Source organism: Carcharhinus amblyrhynchos, unplaced genomic scaffold, assembly GCF_965287045.1.
Source record: "Carcharhinus amblyrhynchos unplaced genomic scaffold, sCarAmb.v2.hapA scaffold_39, whole genome shotgun sequence".
Taxonomy (NCBI): domain Eukaryota; kingdom Metazoa; phylum Chordata; class Chondrichthyes; order Carcharhiniformes; family Carcharhinidae; genus Carcharhinus; species Carcharhinus amblyrhynchos.
This window is the reverse complement of record NW_027649780.1, coordinates 5044227-5059916: the sequence shown is the minus strand read 5'-3', so window position 1 is coordinate 5059916 and position 15690 is coordinate 5044227. Positions and strand designations below refer to the sequence as shown.

The 15690-nt window shown below is 46.8% G+C and overlaps 1 protein-coding gene across 1 annotated transcript; it reads right to left on the bottom strand.

Moving 5' to 3' along the window:
* Positions 1-6161: 6161 nt before the first annotated feature.
* LOC145363676 (uncharacterized) lies at positions 6162-11361 on the bottom strand. Its single transcript, XM_080218893.1, has 2 exons — positions 11021-11361; positions 6162-8854 (listed from the first exon to the last, which is right to left on the bottom strand). The coding sequence occupies exon 2, from the start codon at positions 8173-8175 to the stop codon at positions 7141-7143; it is 1035 nt and encodes a 344-aa protein (XP_080075019.1). The 5' UTR covers positions 8176-8854; positions 11021-11361; the 3' UTR covers positions 6162-7140.
* Positions 11362-15690: the final 4329 nt, after the last annotated feature.

The window sequence follows — 15690 nt, the reverse complement described above, 5'->3', positions numbered from 1 at the left end:
GCGAGGGGGATTGAATATAAAAGTAGGGAGGTCTTGCTGCAGCTGTATAGGGCATTGGTGAGGCCGCAGCTGGAGTACTGTGTGCAGTTTTGGGCGCCGCACCTGCGCAAAGATATTTTGGCCCTGGAGGGAGTGCAGAGGAGGTTTACTAGGCTGATACCAGAGTTGAGGGGATTGAGCTATGAGGAGAGGCTGAATAAACTAGGCTTGTACTCGTTAGAGTTTAGAAGAATGAGGGGAGATCTCATTGAGACGTATAAGATGATGAATGGGATGGATAGGATAGAGGTGGAGAGACTCTTCCCGCTCAAAAAAGACAGTAGGACTAGGGGGCACAGCCTCAAGATAAAGGGGAGGCGGTTTAGAACGGAGTTGAGGAGGAACTTCTTCACTCAAAGGGTGGTGAATCTCTGGAATTCTCTGCCCGTTGAAGTGGTGGAGGCTGCCTCGCTAAATATTTTTAAGAAGCGGGTTGATGGGTTCTTGATAAGAGAGGGGATTAAGGGTTATGGGGAGAGGGCCGGAAAGTGGAACTGAGCCACAACAGATCAGCCATGATCTTATTGAATGGCGGGGCAGGCTCGAAGGGCTAGATGGCCTACTCCTGCTCCTATTTCTTATGTTCTTATGTTCTTATGTAACTGAGTGACTCTGTCGGATCATTCTGTGACGTTCAGTTTGAGCTTCCTGTCTGTAAATCCACAGAATTTAGTTTCCTGGGAACAGGAGTTTACTAAACTTGTGAATAGAGAAATTCTGAATAGAATTACGTTTTTCACGATACATCTTTTCCTTATTTGTGCCTTGTAAACAGTGACTCCTCATCCCACACCCTCTCCCCAGGCTAATTAACTGCCCCATATTTTACAGGATTGATCTATATTTGAGTCCACTGTCCCAGGTTTTCTCATTGCGTACAACCTCATCCCTCACTGTCTGTTTGTTCCCACAACTCTGGCAGACACCGCGCTCAGCCTGACCTCAGCTCTGGCAAGACCCATCCACCATTTGCATGGCCTCCAGGGCGGGTTGTACTATAATTTTCACCACGAGAGTTGGTCAACCTGCCAAATCCATCACACCATCTTCATAATTCTTTCCCTTACTCACAGATTCCCATCCTCCTCTCTCTGGAGCGGCACACTGGCACAGTGTTTAGCACTGCTGCCTCGTGGCGCCAGAGACCCGGGTTCCATTCCGTCCTCCTCTGCATGGAGCCTGCACATTCTCCCCGTGTCTGCGTGGAATTCCTGCGACGGGTGCTCCAGTTTCCTCCCACAGTCCAAAGATGTGCAGGTTAGGTTGATTGGCTATGCTAAATTGCCCCTTAGTGTCAAGGGGACAAGCAGGGCAAATACTTGGGGTTACTGGGGGCGGTTTAGAACGGAGTTGAGGAGGAACTTCTTCACTCAAAGGGTGGTGAATCTCTGGAATTCTCTGCCCGTTGAAGTGGTGGAGGCTGCCTCGCTAAATATTTTTAAGACGCGGGTTGATGGGTTTTTGATAGGAGAGGGGATTAAGGGTTATGGGGAGAGGGCGGGAAGGTGGAACTGAGCAGCGACAGATCAGCCATGATCTTATTGAATGGCGGGGCAGGCTCGAAGGGCTGGATGGCCTACTCCTGCTCCTATTTCTTATGTTCCCGCTTAGAAAGAATAGCAAGACTAGAGGGCACAGCCTCAAGGTAAGGGGGGGCAGTTTAGATTGGAGTTGAGGAGGAACTTCTTCACTCAAAGGGTGGTGAATCTCTGGAATTCTCTGCCCGTTGAAGTGGTGGAGGCTGCCTCGCTAAATATATTTACGTCACGGGTAGATAGGCTTTTGGCAGACAAGGGAATTAAGGGTTATGGGGAGAAAGCGGGAAAGTGGAACTGATCCACTTCAGATCAGCCATGATCTTATTGAATGGCGGGGCAGGCTCGAAGGGCTAGATGGCCTACTCCTGCTCTTATTTCTTATGTTGTTATGTACAGGGATAGGGCCTGGATTGGATTGTTTTTGGTGCAGGTTCGATGGGCCGAATGGTCTCCTTCTGCACTGTAGGCGTTCAATGATTCTAATCTGGCTGGTTTGAGTTCTCAAGTCCCTCTGTGCAGAGTGAAAATAAAGTGTAACCAATTCTCGATAATTTTCTCCCCTGGTCATGGAGATCATAAAGTCCCACCCACTGTTTCTTTGCCAAACCCAGGAGCTGCAGCTTTTTATTGGGGGTGTTGGGGCCTCCAGCAGGCATTTGTTCATCCCACCTCCCAGGGATTTTCCTTCCTCGAGATCAGAGCCCTCATTGATGTGAGGCTGAAGTGTAACCTCTGATTTAGGGGCGGCATTGTGGCACAGCGTGGCAAGGTGGTACAGCTGTTAGGTTGCTGCCTCGCAGAGCCAGGGACCTTGGTTTGATTGCTGGCTCCATACTGTCTATGGAGTTTGCATGTTCTCCCCATGTCCGTGTGGGTTTCCTCCAGGTGCTCCCTTTTCCTCTCACAGTCCAAACATGTGCCTCCCATTCATTAAGTCTGTCTAATCCCGCTGCCTTGGCAAAGCAGCCAGCATAATTAAGGATCCCACACACCCCAGTCATTCTCTCTTCCATCTTCTTCCTTTGGGAATAAGATACAAAAGTCTGAAATTGCGTAGCAACCGACTCAAGAATAGCTTCTTCCCTGCTGCTGTCAGACTTTTGAGTGGATCTAACTTGCATTAAGTTAATCTTTCTCTACATCCTAGTGATGAGTGTAATGTTACATTCTGCCCTTTCTCCTTTCCTTCTCTGTGAACAGATAGTGTGACAATGAACCCAAGATCCTGGTTGAGACCATCCTTCTCATCCAATTGAAAGGATTACAAGAATATGGGCCAAATGCGGGCAATTGGGACCAGCTGGGAGAGCACCGTGATCAGCATGGACCAGAAGTGATGAAGGGCCTGTTTCTGTGCTGTATTGCTCCATGGTACCTTCAAGCCAGTTAGCCTATTCTAATATTCTCGCAGGGAGAATATTAGAAGCCATTCGCTTTCTGGAAAGGCAGTGCTTTTATGTCTGGGGTGTGTGGGATCATTAATTATGCTGGCTGCTTTGCCGAGGCAGCGGGAGTTCGACAGAGTTAATGAATGGGAGGCACATGTTTGGACCGAGGGGGGAAACGGGAGCACCCGGAGGAAACCCACACGGACACGGGGAGAACATGCAAACTCTGTACAGACAGTGACCCAAGCCGGGAATCGAACTGAAGTCTCTGGCGCTGTGAGGCAGCAGCCTAACCGTTGTACCACCTTGCCACGCTGTGTCACAACGTCGCCCCTAAATCAGAGGTTACACTTTGACCTCAAATCTGATCTCTTTTTCCTCCAACCAATCAAAGCGAGTGAGGGTCAGGGCTGAACTGAGCCCGGAGCTCCCTTTGCCTGCGCATGCCCCCAGCTGTTCATTGTCCCCTCTCAAGATGACAGTCGTTCACCCAGGCCCTATCTTGGGGAAAAGTCAGAGCAGCTGTCTGCGGTTCAAATACCCAATTCGGGCTTCGTATTAGGGACCTGGGGCCTGCACGGGATGTTCTAGGTAGCCTCCAAATCTACCCACCGGCTCCATCGCTCATTCCTGATTCACCCGTGCTGACCTTTTCCACAACTGCTTCAGTCATCAGCTGTGATCGTCACTGCACGTGCTCCAGATCACAATGAGGGGTAACCGAGTCCAGCCCCGCCCCTCATTCACTCCGATTCGTTGGAGGACCAGCCCCAGCCCTCACTCACTCCGATCGTTTGGAGGACCAGCCGCTCCCGCTCGGTCCTCCAGCCCCGCCCCTCATTCACTCCAATTGTCTGGTGGTCACTGGAGATAAATCAACCAGGGAAACAAAACACAATTTTAACCTCCTTAAACCACAGAGCCAATTTAAGACTGAGATGAGGAGGAATTTCTTCTCAGAACGTCGTGAGGCTTTGCAATCCCTTGCCACAGGGAGCTGTGGGGGCAAAATCCTTGTGGTATACTCAAGGGTGAGGTAGATTTATGGGGAAAGGGGAGGAAAGTGGAACGTGATCCTATTGAATGGCAGAGCAGGATTTGATTTGATTTGATTTATTATTGTCACATGTATTAACATACAGTAAAAACTATTATTTCTTGCGCACTATACAGACAAAACATATTCATAGAGAAGGAAGCGAGAGAGTGCAGAACGCAGTATTACAATCATCGCTAGGGTGTAGAGAAATATCAACTTAATGCAAGTCCATTCAAAAGTCTGACATCAGCAGGGAAGAAGCTGTTCTTGAGTCGGATGGTACGCGATTTCAGACTTTTGTATCTTTTTCCCAAAGGAAGAAGTGGAAGAGAGAACGTCTGGAGTGCGTGGGGTCCTTGATTATGCTGGCTGCTTTGCCGAGGTAGCAGGAAGACCAGACAGAGTCAACGGGTGGAAGGCTGGTTTGTGTGATGGATTGGGCTACGTTCACGACCTTTTGCGGTCTTGGACAGAGCTGTGATACAACCAGGAAGAATGCTTTCTATGGTGCATTTGCAAAAGTTGGTGAGAGTCGTAGCTGACATGCCAAATTTCCCTAGTCTTCGGAGAAAGTAGAGTGTTGGTGGGCTTTCTTAACTATAGTGTCGGCATGGGGGACTAGGACAGGTTGTTGGTGATATGGACACCTAAAAACTCGAAGTTGTCAACCCTTTCTACTTTGTCCCCATTGATGTAGACAGAGGCATGTTTTCCTTTACGTTTCCTGAAGTCGATGATAATCTCCTTCATTTTGTTGACATTGAGGGAGAGATTATTGTTACTGCACCAGTTCACCAGATTCTCCATCTCATTCCTGTACTCTGTCTCCTCATTGTTTGAAATTCGACCCACCACAGTGGTGTCATCAGCAAACGTGAGAATCGAATTGGATGAGAATTTGGCCACAGTCATAGATGCACAAGGAGTATATAAGGGGCTGAGAACTCAGCTTTGTGAGACACCAGTGTTGAGGATGATTGTGGAGGAGGTGTTGTTGCCTATCCTTACTGACTGTGGTCTGAGTTAGGAAGTTCAGGATCCAGTTAAAGAGGGAGGTGCTGCGGCACAGACCACGGAATTTGGAGATGAGTTTTGTGGGAATAATAGTGTTGAAGGCTGAGCTGTAGTCAATAAATAGGAGTCTGACTTAGGTGTCCTTGTTATCTAGATGTTCCAGGGTTGAGTGCAGGGCCAGGGAAATGGCGTCTGCAGTCAACCTGTTGCGGTGGTAGGCAAACTGTAGTGGATCCAGGTAGTCCAGGAAGCTGGAATTGATTCGTGCCATGACTAACCTTTCAAAGCACTTCATAATGATGGGTGTCAGAGCCACCAGCCAATAGTCATTAAGGCATCTAGGGGCCGATCCGGCTTCTTCTGTTCCCATTTCTTTCTGTCTTAAGCCGAGGATCTTGCGGTCAATTATAGCATGCAGGTTGACGTTTGCCTGTGAGGTGTCAAATTCAATCTTTCCTGGGATTCCTACCATCACGTTGGCACATTTACTGTTGAAGCCTTTGGGAACATTGTCTTTTTCCCCCAGCAATTCAGGGGATTAATACTTGTATCTTAATATTACTCCATAATTCTGAATGAGGGGAGCTGGACTAATATATAAAGAATAACACAAGAAGTGTGGGTTCAATTCCCATTCCAGCTGAGGTAGACACGAGCTGCCTCCTAGCCCTACCCAAAAGTGGAAGATAAAAGCAGGGTGGCACAGTGGTTAGCACAGTTGCCTCACAGTGTTAGGGACCCAGGTTCAATTCCAGCGTTGGGTAACTGTCTCTTTGGAGTTTGCACATTCTCCCATGTCTGCATGGATTTTGTAGAATCCCTACAGTGCAGGAGACCAGTGAGCCCATCAAGTCTGGACCAACCATAATCCCATTGAGGCCATATCTCCTTAACCTCATGTATTTACCTCTCTAATCCCCCTGACATTAAGGGGCAATTTTAGCATGGCCAATCAACCTAACTCGCACATCTTTGGACTGTGGGAGGAACGCTGTAAGAAGTCTGACAACACCAGGCTTAAGTCTAACCGATTTATTTGATAGTAAACTCATAAGCTTTCGAGTCAGGTGAAGAGTTTAATCTCGAAAGCTTGTGAGTTTTCTGTCAAATAAATCAGTTGGACTCAAACTTGGTGTTGTCAGACTTCTTACAGTGTTTACCCCAGTCCAACGCTGGCATCTCCACATCTGTGGGAGGAAACCAGATCACCTTGAGGAAACCCACGCAGATACAAGGAGAACGTGCAAACTCAACAGAGTGACCCAAAACCAGAATTGAACCCGGGTCTCTGGTGCTGCGAGGCAGCAGTGCTAACCGCTGTGCCACTGTTTCCTCCCACACTCCAAAGAGTTAGGGGATTGGTCACAGTAAATTGTCCCTTAGTGTCCCAAGATGTGTTGGTTAGGGGGATTAGCAGGGTAAATATGTGGAATTACGGGTGTAGGGCCTAGTTAATGTGCTCTGTCAGAGCATCTGTGCAGGGCCTAATGGTCTCCTTCTGCGTTGTAGGGATTCTATTATTACTGACAAAATCTGCGAAGAAAACCACTCAGGATGACACATCAACAGAATGAGTCAAGCTGACTATGGGATAAATTCTGAGCGACTCACTATGTGTTAACTCATTGCTTATTTAGCCACTTTGAAACTTCAGCTTGAAAGAATAAAGTGAAGAAATTGGGATCTTAACTTTTACCATTATGCACCTGAAGCCAATGGTCTCCCTTTTCCCCACCCTGATGTGGCACTGAAGCATCTTAGGTTTGAGGAAGAAACGTAACTTTAGGGCAATACTAATGGCCTCAGTATCCCTCACCTGGCAGGATGGCAAGAACGGCCAGGGGCTCCAGTGAGTTGCACTGGACTACGTCTAACAGGTCGGGTACGAGGCTCATCTTGGTGACAAAAGAGTTCCCTAAGCTTCTCACACTTGTCATCGGAGGTGAGGATGGAGAATTGGCAAAAAGAACGGCCTTGTCTAAGGGATATTAAAAAGATACGGTACACCATGTGTAACTTTTATACAAAATATTAAAATCTATAACTGGGCGGGGGGTTTATTAACATCAATGAATATTGTTCGGTCCTGGATGTGACTAACAACAAAATCCAACTTCTGCAATCACCGATGAACTCGTTGGTGTTTCAGTAGGCTGGATGACTGAGAGAATGCCGTCCCACACTGGGTGCAGCTGAAAGGTTTCTCCCCAGTGTGAGTGCGCTGGTGTACGGTGAGATAAGATGATCGCCTGAACCCAGTTCCACAATAAGAGCATCGGAACGGTCTCTCATCTGTGTGTATACGCTGATGGCGCATCAGTTCCCTCGTACTTTTATAGCACTTCCCGCAGTCTGGGCATTTGCAAGGTTTCTCATCGGTGTGAACGAGCTGGTGTGAAAGCAGGTTGGATGACCGAGCGAATCCTTTCCCACACTGGAAACAGGTGAACGGCCTCTCCCCGGTGTGAACTACCTTGTGTGCCTTGAACGCCGATGACTGAGTGAACCTCTTCCCACACACGGAGCAGGTGAACGGCCTCTCCCCAGTGTGAACTCGCTCGTGTACAGTGAGATGGGACAGCTGCCTGAACCCAGTCCCGCAGTGAGAGCACCTGAACGGTCTGTCCTCAGTGTGAACACGCTGATGGCGCCTGAGTTCCCAGGAACTTTTGTAACATTTCCTACATTCTGGACAGTTAAAAGGTCTCTCCCCGGTGTGGATTCGCTGATGTATCGTCAGGTGAGATGATCGCCTGAACCCAGCCCCACAGTGAGAGCATTTGAATGGTCTCTCTTCAGTGTGAACATGTTGATGGCGCCTCAGTTCCCAGGAACTTTTATAACATTGCCTGCAGTCTGGGCATTTAAAAGGTTTCTCGTTAGTGTGAACCCGCTGATGTACGGTGAGATGAGACAATTGTTTGAACCTAGTCCCACACTGAGAGCACCTGAACGGTCTCTTGTCGGTGTGAACACACTGATGGCGCCTCAGTTCCCAGGAGCTTCTGTAACATTTCGTGCAGTCGGGACATTTAAAAGGTCTCTCCTCCGTGTGAACTCGCTGGTGTGTCAGCAACTTCGATAATTGAGTGAATCCTTTCCCACATTCGGAGCAGTTGAATGGCTTCTGCCCAGTGTGAACTCGCTTGTGCTCCATGAGGTGGGACGTCTGAGCGAATCCCTTCCCACACTCGGAGCAGAGGAACGACTTCTCCCTCGTGTGAACTCGCTGGTGTGCAGTGCGGTCAGATGATCGCCTGAACCCAGTCCCACAGTGAGAGCATCTGAACGGTCTCTCCTCAGCGTGAACTCATTGCTGGATATCACTTCCCGGGAACTTTTATAGCTCTTCTCATCGTCTGGGCGTTTTAAAATAAAAAATCACTGCTGAGTGTCAACTCATTTGTGTGTCATGAGGTGGGACGACTGAGTGGATCCCTTTGCAGCTCTGGAGCATTTGTACCATCTGCTCCCAGTATGACTATGTCAGTGAGCCAACAGGTTGGATGATGGAGTGAAACCACTCCAACACACAGAGCAGGTGAATGGCCTCTCCCCAGCGTGATGAGTTTCCAGTTCACACGGATAACTGAATCCCTCCTCACAGTTCTCAGTATTCCATGGTTTCTCCCAGGATTATTTACATTTGTTGCTCCTGAGGCCAGATGAGCAGCTGAAGCCTCATCCACACAATTCCATCCACCGTGAACGATGTTTTTTTCCTTCAATCCCAACGATTACCAGGTTACCATTAACTGGACAGCTCCATCAGGTGCTGTGATGTTTGGTCTAAGATTCCTGACTTGCAAATCCTCCTCTTCTGACACCCTGTGAAACTGATTTAAAAGAGAAAAAGAGCGTGAGAGACAACCCAAAAAAAGGTGGGGTTGCGAAATTGAGCTGAAGGAATCTGGTAATTTGTGGAGCCGACACTAGAAAAAAGTGACGAAAACTGCTGGGTTGTCATAAAAACTCAACTGGTTCATTCATGTCCTTCAGGGATTCTGTCACCTGGTCCAGGTCTACACAAGATGTAGGGGAGAAGAGAGGAAGAGGTAGGTGCAGAGGGGAGTGACTTTACATGTCTATAACACAACCAGAACGTTGACAGAGTATCCTAAACCTCGACAACCTGGAAGGACCAGAATAGCAGGGGTACGTGAAAACCATCAACACCAGGTTCCCCCCAAGTCACAAACCACCCTGACTTGTCTGATACCCAGAACTGGATGAACAGAAGACGAGCCTAAGAAACTCCACTCTCCAGCCACTGACTCGATTCCTCTTCCAAGCAACTCTCGAAAACCAAACCTCGCTGTTCACAGCCTCAGTGAGACGTTTCACCCCCGGCTGAGCTTCCAGCCGCACAACCGCATCATCCCCCAGACCACCTGTTCATTTCCACCTCAGTAAGATCACCCAATTCCACCCCAGTCTCAGCTCATCTGCTCCTGAAACTCTGTCGATTCCACTGTTGCCTTCAGGCTTTACCATCCTGATGGAGTTCATAGAATAGAACCCTACAGTGCAGAAAGAGGCCCTTCGGCCCATCGAGTCTGCACCGAACACAATCCCACCCAGGCCCTACGCCCATATCCCTACATATTATACCCACTAATCCCTCTAACGTACACATCCCTGGACACTAAGGGGCAATTTCTTAGCATGGCCAATCAACCTAACCCGCACTAATGCACTCCAAGCCAACCCTCTGCATTCCTGAATCATAGAAATCCTACGGTGCTGAATGAGGTCATTTGACCCATCAAGCCTGCACTGACCACAATCCCACCCAGGCTGTATTCCCATAACCCTGCAAATCCCCTGACATTGGGGTCAATTTAGCATGGCCAATCAACCTAACCTGCACACCTTTGGACTGTGGGAGGAAACCAGAGCACCCAGAGGAAATGCATGGAGACACGGGGAGACTGTGCGGATTCCCATATTCTCCAGCTGATTGTACACCCAGCTGCCCGTGTTCTTATTCACATCAAATATTGTTCACCTCTCATCCACTGTGTTCACTTACCGTCAAAGTTTGGTTTCTGTTTAAGAAATACCAAAATTTTAAATTTTCATTATTGTTCCCAAACCTATTGACAGTGCAATCACTGCTATCTTTGTAATCTCCTTCAGCCACATAACCCGCCAAGACATCGGTCTTCATCTATTGCCATCATCTTCAGCCTTCCTGATTTTAATCACTTCACCACTGTTGACCATCTTTTCTTGCCCAAGTCTGAAGCTATGGAATTTCCTCCTTTACACTCTCCGTCTCTCACCCTCACTTTCCTCTTTCAAGACGCTCATTAAAACCTCTCTCTTTGAACAAACTTTTCAGATCACCAGCCTGAATATCTCCTTACATAGCTTGACACTTTTGTAACGTTTCTGTGAAATGTTCGATTACGTTAAAAGGTGCTAACTCAACATTGTCGTTGATTTGGACATATATCATTTTCCTTCAGCATCGCAGGGTTAAAATCCTGTAACAGGCATCACGGTGGCACAGCAGTTAGTACTGCTGCCTCATAACACCAGGGGCCCAGGTTCGATTCCCGGGTTGGGTGACTGTGCCGAGTCTGCACATTCTCCCCGTGTCTGCGTGGGTTTCCTCTCACAATCCGAAAAACTTACTGGTTAGGTGCACTGGCCATGCTAAATTTGTTCTCTGTGTACCAGAGTGTGGCGACCAGAGGATTTTCACAGTAACTTCATTGCAGCGTTAACGTAAGCCTACTCGTGACATTAATAAATAAACGTTAATCCATCAGCATCGTGGGAGCAACTTCACCACACGAACTCCAGCAGTTCGAGAAGGTCAAACATCATCTTCCCCACAGATAACTGGGGCTGGGGAATGTTTGCTGCTGGTCTTGTAGGTGACCCCCAAATCTCAATTTACAAATTTTACAAATGTGTATCTCTAAAATAGATTAAAAGCAAATACAGTAAAAAAAAAATTGTTCTGGAAACAATATCTTTGACACTGTACTCACATTGTCCATTTAACCAACTGATCTCCAGAGAATCTGCTTCCCCCGTCAATTTCACATTGGAAACTTCTGGCTCAACTGAATGCTTGGGGTAAAAACCCAGCAGTTTCTCCTCTCTGGCTCTGACTGATAGAAAATCCAAAGGGAATTGAAGAAGCTGCTGTGAAGTCAGGAGCCGCCGGGAGGCGCTGTGGGCACTCTGGAGGAAAAGGGCTGTGGAACAAAAATGGCGGCCGCTAACCCGGGCCTGATCCCGGGAAAAATCCCAGGGGTGACAAACCGGGAGCCGCAGGCTCCGATTCGGGCCTGGCGGGCCTACAACGGGTGTTTGCGAAACCTCCGTAGCCGCCCCAGCCCGGCCCCCGGCTCCATTCCCTCCCTCCGCCCCACTGACTCCCACCCCCTGCAAAAGTCGCCTCCCGCACTCGGAGGGCTCCGAGCAAAGTGACACGGCGCATGCGCCGGATACAGCACCGCGCCTGCGCACTGGCTCCTGCGGCGTGAGTAGGGCACTTTCACACCGCATGGCATGTTGGGTAGACATGATGTGGAGATGCCAGCGTTGGACTGGGGTAAGCACAGTAAGAAGTCTCACAACAGCAGGTTTAAGTCCAACCAGTTTATTTGATAGTAATCCCACAAGCTTTCGGAAAGCTTGTGGTATTACTATCAAATAAACTGGTTGGACTTAAACCTGGTGTTGTGAGACTTCTTACTATGTTGGGTAGACACAGTGAGAAGCCTCACAACACTTACTGTGTCCACCCAAAATAGTAAGAGGTCTCACAACACCAGGTTAAAGTCCAGCAGGTTTATTTGGTAGCACAAGCTACTACCTTTCGGAGCGCTGCTCCTTCATCAGGTGAGTGGGAGTTCTTACCTGACAAAGGAGCAGGGCCCCAAAAGCTAGTGGCTTTTGCTAACAAATAAACCTGTTGGACTTTAACCTGGTGTGGTTACCCAAGTCCAACGCTGGCACCTCCACATCATGTTGGATAGAGTCGTAGCAATTTACATCATGGAAACAGGCCCTTCGGCCCAACTTGTCCATGCCGCCCCTTTGTTTTAAAACACTAAGCTAGTCCCAATTGCTCGTGTTTGGCCCATATCCCTCTATATCTGTCTTACCTATGTAACTGTCAAAACACTTTTTAAAAGATAAAATTGTACCCGCCTCTACTACTATCTCTGGCAGCTTGTTCCAGACACTCACCACCTACTGTGTGAAAAAATTGCCCCTGAGGATACTTCCATATCTCTCCCCTCTCTTAAACCTATGCCATTTATTTTTAGACTCCCCTACATTTGGGAAAAGATATTGACTATCTAGCTGATCTATGCCCTCATTATTTTGTAGACCTCTACACCCCTGAGCTTCCTAAGCTCCAGAGAAAAACATCCCAGTCCATCCAGCCTCTCCCTATAACTCAAACTATCAAGCCCTGGTAACATCCTAATAAATCTTTTCTGCACTCTTCCTAGTTTAATAATATCCTTTCTATAATTGGGTGACCAGAACCGTACTCAGTATTCCAAGTGTGGTTTTACCAATGTATTGTGCAGCTTCAACAAAACATCTCAACTCCTGTATTCAATGTTCTGACCAATGAAACCAAGCATGCTGAATGTCTTCTTCACCACTCTGTTCACTTGTGACTCCACTTTCAAGGAACTATGAAACTGTAGCCCTTGATCTCTTTGTTCTATAACACTCCCTAATGCTGTACCATTAACCCAGCAAATTCTGCCCTGGTTGGATCTACCAAAATGCATCACCTCACATTTATCCAAATTAAGCTCCATCTGTCATTCGTCAGCCCACTGCCCAATTGATCAAGATCCCGCTGCAATCCTTGATAACCTTTTTCACTGTCCACTATGCCACCAATCTTGGTGTCATCTGCAAACTTACATGCCTCCTAAATTCTCATCCAAATCACTAACATAAATGACAAATAACAGTGGACCCAGCATTGATCCCTGAGGTACATCGCTGGTCATAGACGTGCAGTTTGAAAAACAACCCTCTACAACCATCTTTTTTGTCTTTTGTCATCCAGCCAACTAGAACAAAGAATGAAGAAAAGAAAAGTACACACTGGAACAGTTCCCTTTGGCCCTCCAAGCCGGTGCCAATCATGATGCCTGAACTAAACTACAAAAACTCTACCCTTACTCAGTCCATATCCCTTTATTCCCTCCCTATTCATGTATCTATCCAGATGTCTCTTAAATGTTATTAACGTTGCTTCCACTACCTCCTCTGCACATTCCAGGCACCCACAACTCCCTGTGTGAAAAATTTCCCCCCTGTACATCTCCCTTAAACTTTCCTCCTCTCATCTTGAACCTGTGCCCCTTTGGAATTGAACACTTCTCCTCACACATCAGTCCCGCATCCCTGGGATCAGATTGGTAAACCTTTGCTGCACTCCCTTGAAAGCAAGCACATCCTTCCTCAGTAAAGGAGACCAAAACTGCACACAATACTCTAGGTGTGGCCTCACCGAGGCCTCGTATAATTGCAACAACACATCCCTGCTCCTGTACTCAAAACATCTCACAATGAAGGTCAGTGTGCCATTTGCCTTCTTTACTGCCTTTTGCACCTGCATGATTACCTTCAGTCAAATGTATCCCAGCCGCTCTCTTTCGTGGTTCAGAGACCCGAGACGCTCCTTTACGACTGGGTTTAGAGTCAGGAAGGACAACAGTGAATGTTGGAAATGTGCTGTCAAATCAGAGATTGGTGTTTAACTTGGGTCTGTTCCTGACTGAGATTTTGAGAATAAATAGAAATGTGGAATGAACATTTAAAATGTTCTTGTGATATTCTAGATCTCTCATTGTCAGATAATAACAGCATTCTACACTTACATTATCTCTTTAACAGAATAAATGTGAGAACTGACACTGTTTTCCGATGATGTCATTGATGGGAATGTGTTGATGAGAAATAAGAGGCTTAGACTAGATCCTCTGGAGACACCAGAGGTAAGTGTGGAAGAGGAATCACTAAAATTATTCTTCCCTTTAATCAGAATCAGAGAATCACTTGTAGTGTTCACAGTTCTTTATTCAGGTCTGGGGATGATAATGTTCACTATTGTATTTGGGTCGGGGGGAATAATGTTCACTGTTTTATATTTGGATCGGTGGGGGGGTGGGCGTGGATAATGTTCAATTTTATAGTTGGGTCTGAGAGAGAGAATGTTCACTGTTTTATATTCGGGTCTGGGGGGGATAATGTTCACTGTTTTATATTTGGATCAGTGGGCGATAATGTTCACTGTTTTATATTCAGCTCTGGGGGGGATAATGTTCACTGTTTTATATTCAGAGTCAGGGGAATAATGTTCACTGTTTTATATTCAGGGTCAGGGGAATAATGTTCACTGTTTTATATTCAGCTCTGGGGGGGATAATGTTCACTGTTTTATATTCAGAGTCAGGGGAATAATGTTCACTGTTTTATATTCAGGGTCAGGGGAATAATGTTCACTGCTTTATATGCAGGGTCAGGGGAATAATGTTCACTGTTTTATATTCAGAGTCAGGGGAATAATGTTCACTGTTTTATATCCAGGGTCAGGGGAATAATGTTCACTGTTTTATATGCAGGGTCAGGGGAATAATGTTCACTGTTTTATATTTGAGTCTGGGGAGTTCAAACAAAAACAAAGAACAAAGAACAACACAGTGCAGGAAAAAGGCCATTCAGCCCTACAAGCCTGCGCTGCCCATTTTAACACTCAATGAGTGCCTCATTCCAATCCTTCTTCTACCTATGACTTTTGTCTATATCTCTTGGACTCCACAATAAAGGGGTGCAAATTTAGAGAATTATATGTGCGCCAGATTAAAGGAGGTCTAATTTAGGGACAATTTATTAACACCAATCAGCCTAAAAGCACGTTTTTGTGGTGTGGGAGGAAACAGGAGCACCCGGAGAAAACCCACGCAAGCACGGGGAGAATGTGCAAACTCCCACAGACACCGACCCAAGTTGGAGATCCCTGTTCACTGTTTTATATTCTGGTCTGAGGGGGGATAATGTTCATTGTTTTATATCTGGATCTGAGAAGGATAATGTTCACTGTTTTATATTTGGGTCTGGGGATTATGTTCTGTTTTATATTCGGGTTTTGGGGGGAACAATCCCCCAGAAGTTTTATATTCAGTTCTGGGGGATAAAGTTCACTTTTTTATAGGCAGCTCCGGAGAGAGGGGAGAAATAATGTTCACTGTTTTATATTCAGGTTGGGGCATGATGTTCACTGTTTTATATTGGGGTCTGGAGGGATAATGTTCACTGTTTCATATTTGGGTCGGTGGGGTGGATAATGTTCACTGTTTTATATTTGGATCGGGGAGGAATAATGTTCGCTGTTTTATGTTCGCATCTGGGGGAGGGATAACGATCACTGTTTTATATTTAGGTCTGGGGCGTAATGCAGTGTGTCTGGGGTTGTTAGCTCGGGGTTGATTCTGCTTCACGATGCAGTCTCGGTTGTCATGCTATCATTAAAATCCCTAATTTCCAATTAGTGACTCAGTTATCTCTGATGGGATTGAGAATCAGAATGTGTTTAGTGTGCTTCATGGACAGCGAGGTGTGGGAATGAAGGTAAAATAAACTGGGACAACACCAGGTAATTTTGAGAACATTGAAA